The sequence below is a fragment of the Elephantulus edwardii genome, unplaced genomic scaffold (genome assembly GCF_000299155.1).
Source record: "Elephantulus edwardii isolate Elephantulus edwardi_28Jun2011 unplaced genomic scaffold, EleEdw1.0 scaffold00060, whole genome shotgun sequence".
Lineage (NCBI taxonomy): Eukaryota > Metazoa > Chordata > Mammalia > Macroscelidea > Macroscelididae > Elephantulus > Elephantulus edwardii.
In genome coordinates, this window is record NW_006399810.1 from 15761712 (window position 1) to 15767711 (window position 6000).

Genomic DNA, 6000 nt, shown 5'->3' on the forward strand with positions numbered 1-6000 from the left:
AGCTTTTGCAGAATCCCTGTATTAGCCATTCTTATCTAGAGCCATTTCTCTTAAACAACTTGGAAAAAACCTTTAGGATACTTTCTGGTGCCAGTCTTAATACTTTCGTGACAATCTTAATAATGCTTGAGCAGAAGTAAATGCCATCAAAGCACAAACTCCTTATAGGAAAATGCATATATGATTGAAAAGGAAAACAAAGCATTCTTCATAAAGATCTGGTACAAGAATTATTCCCAAAATTGGACTAGTCAAGGAAGAAATAAAATCTCCTGATATAGAAGCATCCAGTTCTACCACTGGTTCCCAGAAAAGAGTCACGTATAATGAAAGCTGTTTACCCTGAAGTACCTTCTCAGAAATAAGGATTAGTGGAAAAGGGTGATAAACTAGCCTAGGCAACCAACTGTTGACTACATCCATAACGCTGAAATATCTATCCTGAAATTCTGCATGAAATAGAACTAGACTTCTTAATGGGAAATGGGAGAAAGTTGTGGCCCAAGGGTCCAACATACAAATATCTTGAAACAAGTTCTAATTTCATCAAATATCAATCAGATACATATTGCTTAATTATTCTGAACTGAACTTAAAAATAGCAAACTATCATCTACTCACCAACCCTTACATTGTTTGCCATGGTAAGGCATTTTATCCATCAGCAAGCTGGCTTATATAGGATGAACAGAAACAGAAGCTCAGAGACAAGACGTTCTAGTGATCCTGTTATCATTCATTGTCATTGAGTTCATTTCTATTCATGGCAAACCCATGCGCCAGAGCAGAACTTGTGCTCACAGGCTCTGTGGCTAGATCTGAAACTCTATCCTTTTGATAGGTGCAAATAGCTAATGTGATGAGCAGTCTACTAAAAAGGTTGGACATTCGAGTCCAACTTAGAGATGGCTGTCAAGCACAGTCTATTCTGATGCACATGAGGTTTTCATGAGTCAAGAATGAACACCACACTAGCTGGAGCTCCCAAGAGTCAACTGACAATATGAAAGCTTAATTCTTTAATAAATCTAGTGACTCTCTAAAATATCACCTTCTATTTGAAGCATTACCAGCTTACAGATTTTCTTACTGTATATATTCAAATGCATTGTTTTTACATCATTGGCTTCTGACCATTACCCTGAAGAACTAACTCTATAACTGGTCAGTTTTATTCGTTCTTACCCTCCAAAAACCCACAATGTTGCTCTTTAAGGATGGGAATGTTCTGGAGCTCTCAAATTTTAATCATTTTAGTAAGGCCTTGGAAGGTCTATTAGTAGTTCATTTCCCACCTAGCTCTTTGACTTTACAACATAAGTTCACAGATCAGTAATTTTAAAAAGACTTTTATAATTGCATTCTTCTTTCTCAACTGTCTTCTAAGTGGTGCTCCAGTGTAAAAGGGTTGTAAAACCTAGGTAAAAAGAAAATTAAAAAAAGCCCTAACAAAAAAAGTCAGAACTGCAATTTGAGAGATGGAGATATTGCTGATCTGGACCCTACAACAGGCTGTCTGATTAATAACAAGCACTGTTTTTAATGATCTTGGGTAAGTCAAAGCATCTCTTCTGGGCTATACCATCCGACCCAGTGCCAAGCGCTACATTTTTATATTGGTTGGATAAAGTTACGTAGGTTGTCAGTTCTCAAGTATACAGCCCTGTCAGCAGGTCTTTCTCTCTCTGTCAGTAAAGTAGAGCTCACCGAAACGAAAGTAAAACAGAGGCCGGTTCCCTGCAGTGCTGGCCACCCGCTCTCTGGCCGCTGCTTCGCGGATGTCACACACTCCGATGTTGGCAGAGCGGAGCATTCTTCTCGTGGCTCCTTCACTGTGCTGCAGTCTACATCGAACCACGGCAGCTCCATTCGCTGCTGTAACAAGTTGAAAAAAAACTAATTAATCCAAACTTTAGTTTTTTTTAAATTTGTTACAGCGCTGAGCAGAGCTGCTGACCCCATGCAGAACAGCACATATCACACCAAAGGGACCACGCAATGCGGCCGGGCCACCAGCTCCCAGCCAACATTGGGGTCAGTCATGCTCCTGGCAAAGCCGCGGCTCGAGAACTGTCTTCTGGAAAAGCGAGGAACCGCTTCTGTTTCACTTTTGTTTGGTAAGGCACAGAAACGAAAAGCTGCTAAGGACAACGGCCTCAAATGGGGCCACACCAGCCTTCTTCCAAGACCTGGGCATGCACCTGCAGAAGTGCATTCAGCAAGTGATGGGAACATTAAGACGATCATCCTGGTGAGTCTGTCAGAAGAGAGAAAGAAGGCGCAGGAGGAAAAGACCGCTGTCTAATTATCTGCCCCCACATTTGCTACTAAAGCTTTTCACATGTGTGTTTCCACCAAACCCAATTATTTTTCCTTCATGCTGATAAAAAGAGAGTTTCTTTCTTTTGCAAGTGAGACAAAATGAACATCTAGTCCTTCAGCTAGATAAGGGCTAGTAAAACAGGCCCATCTTTAGGCTAAGTTTCTTAAAAATCAAGGCAGAATACACATAGAAAAATCAAAACAAAAACTATAAACACAACAGACACTCAACACAAATTTCCTAGATGCGAACTCCATGAAACTCTCTTTACCATTTAATAGAATTACTACTAAACTTGTCAAAGCCTCAGGCTACCAAGCCATAACAGAATGGAGTTTGCATATATGTATATGTGGGGACATATTTTCTCCATAAGCAGCACAACAGTTTAAAAAAAAAAAAACAAACTGTTTCAAAAGTCCTGTAGAGTTAATTATGTATGTGCAAATTTATATTACTACCCTTTTTCTTTGGAGTGTGTATTAATTGCTTTAGCTTTAAATTATTCCAACTGCTTAGCAAATTTTCAATGTCACCTTCAAATGTAACAGGGCTTATACTAGAACAAGAGTGTTAGCACTCTAGACTAAAATTCTTTCCCCCTAAATCTTACAGAACTTAGCTTAATCACAGAGAATCTATGAACTAAAGGCTAGAATGGAACCAATTTTTTTTTTTACCTTACCAATGAACAAGTAATAGATGTTTTACAACTACATTTACATTAAAGTAAAACCAACCTTTTATCATGTCATAATCCAATGTAGGCTATTCTATAAATTTCCACATTTCCAGATCTGAACCCATATGACATTTTCAAACACATGGTATTAATTTGAACCATAATATTTAACAGGGCTATATTAAACCAAATGAAGTCACATTTAAATCATTAATGCTCTCATATTTTTTATGAGTACAGTATTCCAAAAGTAATCAAACATAGTATTTTTCTGTATCAATTACATTTATTAGGCATATGTATAGAAAACGTATGACTTCTACACACACAAAATATATGGATAATCAGAAGAAATTGTGTGACTAGCTCACAGATAAATGCATGACGGTTCTGCCGATTAACCCACCCACTGCCATCTCGTAGATTTGGCTCCTAATGCCCATCCACTAGGTTTCCTAGGCTGCAAATTTTCATTGAAGAAACGGCTTCCTATTCCTTCCACGGAGAAGCTGATCTATTTGAACCACCAACCCTTCAGGCATCAGTCCAGCATGTCACCCCAGTCCCCAAGGCATGGATGCGGGAGGGACTTTTAAGAAGATCGTTGGTCTCAGTTACTTCACCCTCAATGGCCTCTTGCCCACTGCCCTTAACGCTTAAAACTCAACATGCTAGCAGTCAAGGTTTACATACTTGGAGGCTGTGGCAGATAAGCGCCAATTAATTTCGACCTCTTCTTTTCATATCCTTTTTGTGTGATGTCACCTGCAAGAAAAGGAAAGAGTAATTCAGAATGACCTGAATGGGCAGAATTGATCATTCTATAAAACCAGTTAAAGAGCATAAAATTACAACCATTTGCATTTTTCCTTATAATTTAAAAAGGAAGCCCTGTACATTTATTCACCTGGACTTTTCTTACTGCCATAAAGCAAAACCTCCAATATTTGAATTCTAAAACATTACTTGATAAACACATGCTTGCCCCAGGCCCGTCTGTGCTCAGGTTGTTCTCTGACACAATCCAGAATTAGACTCTTTCAATCTTAACATCATTTTCACAGGAAGCTTCCACAATCTGCACTGTTTTCATTACCTTAATCAACAATGGATTATGCAGAATGTTCAGGCCTATGATCGCTGGCCAACTCTGTTACTGATTAGCATCTCCTCACTAATGAGATATTTTCTAATCAGGCGTGTAGGTCACAAAGACTTTCAATTGCTATGGCATTTTTTGGATGAGAAAAAAAAAAGAATTTACTAATAATAGTAACTAAAACAAAGCAAAGAAACAGATAGGACCTAATGAGATTGAAAATATGTTAAAACAGGACCAGCAATATAACACGAATCTATAACAATTCATGTATAGATGGCAGAGAGCTTCATTACTCAGTTTGTTTTACCTAAATGCTAAGCTGGTAAATACATGAGGCAAAATAGCCTTTATTAGCATACAGCAGCTCTTGCCTGGTATAAGCTCTAACATACACAGAATACTGATTTTTGTCCTTGAATTTGATGGCATTTATTAAGCGTTTTTCTTAATAGCACAGAATCATTCCACAAAGAGTTAAAACTTCAAATCTCAACAAAGTAACATAGTAAAAGAAAAGATACTATGATTTTTATAAAAATTAGTAGGCTTGTTTTCTCCTGATGTTGTATACTCACTAAATTTAATAATCTATAACACACTACATAGTTTGGGCCTTGGCATCTAATGATTTTATAAATTCTTGTCTACCACTGTATAATGTATAGCTATTTTCAAAATACAGACCCTGAACAAATACAGAACATGCATCACATTATCAACTGATGAACTTTTTATGCTAAGTGTGTATTAGTGGTCTCCTGTTACAGAATGTACTTATACGGATAGTAAATACTGCCCCAGCCCTTTTCAACACCATGCACTTTACTGCAACACCATTAGTTACTCCTCATTAAGGCAGTACAATTGCTTTTAAAGTGCCCCAGTAAAGTTCTCCTTATTAAAAAGAATGTCTAAAATATCTCTCCCTCCTGCATCTGTTGCTTTTCTCCCTCTCTCATTTTCACACATACACCACCCCCCAAATTCATTATGATTTACTGGATAAACAAAGTAAGCTACTGCCATGACACAGAAAAGATGAGGGAGAGAACAGTTTAAAAACAATATATGATAGGGTATTATGATTATCACAGGAATCCAGAATTAAGGTTGCATAGTGGAGTGCATTCGGGACAGGGGGACTGTATACCAATGAAGTTGTTTATCTTTTGCTTTTCAAAGAGAGGAATGAACTGGGGGTGGGGGAGGGTAGAGAAAAAAGTGCAAAAATGAATGAATGGAAATCCCAAATCTCTGTAAATGTTCATTAAAATAAAATAAAATTTAAGAAAAACAAGGGGGAAAAAGAGAAAACAGATTTTCTTTTATCCTTTCCCTTTCTCTCTACAGATGACACCTGGAGTATAGAACATCAAGTCAAAGATACTGCCAGAGTCAGAACCGACTCACTGCTGACCCTCCAGTGGGTTTTCAGAAGCTGTAAACAGCACCAGAGGAGACTGCCCTTCGTTCTCCCAAGATGCCGCTGGTGGATTTAAACCACTCGCCTTTAGGTTGGCAGTGCAGTTCCATACCCAGGAGTGCTCCCTTTGGTGATATCAAAGAGGAAAATATTTTGCTCTGAAAAAATAAGATTAAATAAGAAAAATCTATAAAAGAAATGAAATCACCAAAGTCTAGAAGTTCTGTCAAAGGAGCAGTTAGACTAACCTGTCATTCATTACAAGGAGAGGGGCATGTGGTCAGGGGGTAGATACAACAGTATATTTTTCAACTTCTACTGCTTTTGCCTGATGAGCGAAGACCAGATGAGTTGTAGGAGGATGTTAAATGTGTCATCCAGGAGGAGTGCAAACCGTCATTACAAAGACAGAAGAGGAAGAAAAGACCAAAATGGATGTCAGAAGAAACTCTGAAGATTGCACCGGAACA

General features: G+C 38.1%; 1 protein-coding gene across 1 annotated transcript in view; it reads right to left on the bottom strand.

Annotated features, from left to right (window-relative positions):
• Nucleotides 1–6000, bottom strand: part of DIP2C (DIP2 disco-interacting protein 2 homolog C (Drosophila)) — a 693228-nt gene that overhangs the window by 357950 nt on the left and 329278 nt on the right. Inside the window, exon 2 of the mRNA XM_006887669.1 lies at nt 3699–3770. Coding sequence (XP_006887731.1) covers nt 3699–3770 — 72 coding nt within the window. The remainder of the gene's footprint in view (nt 1–3698; nt 3771–6000) is intronic.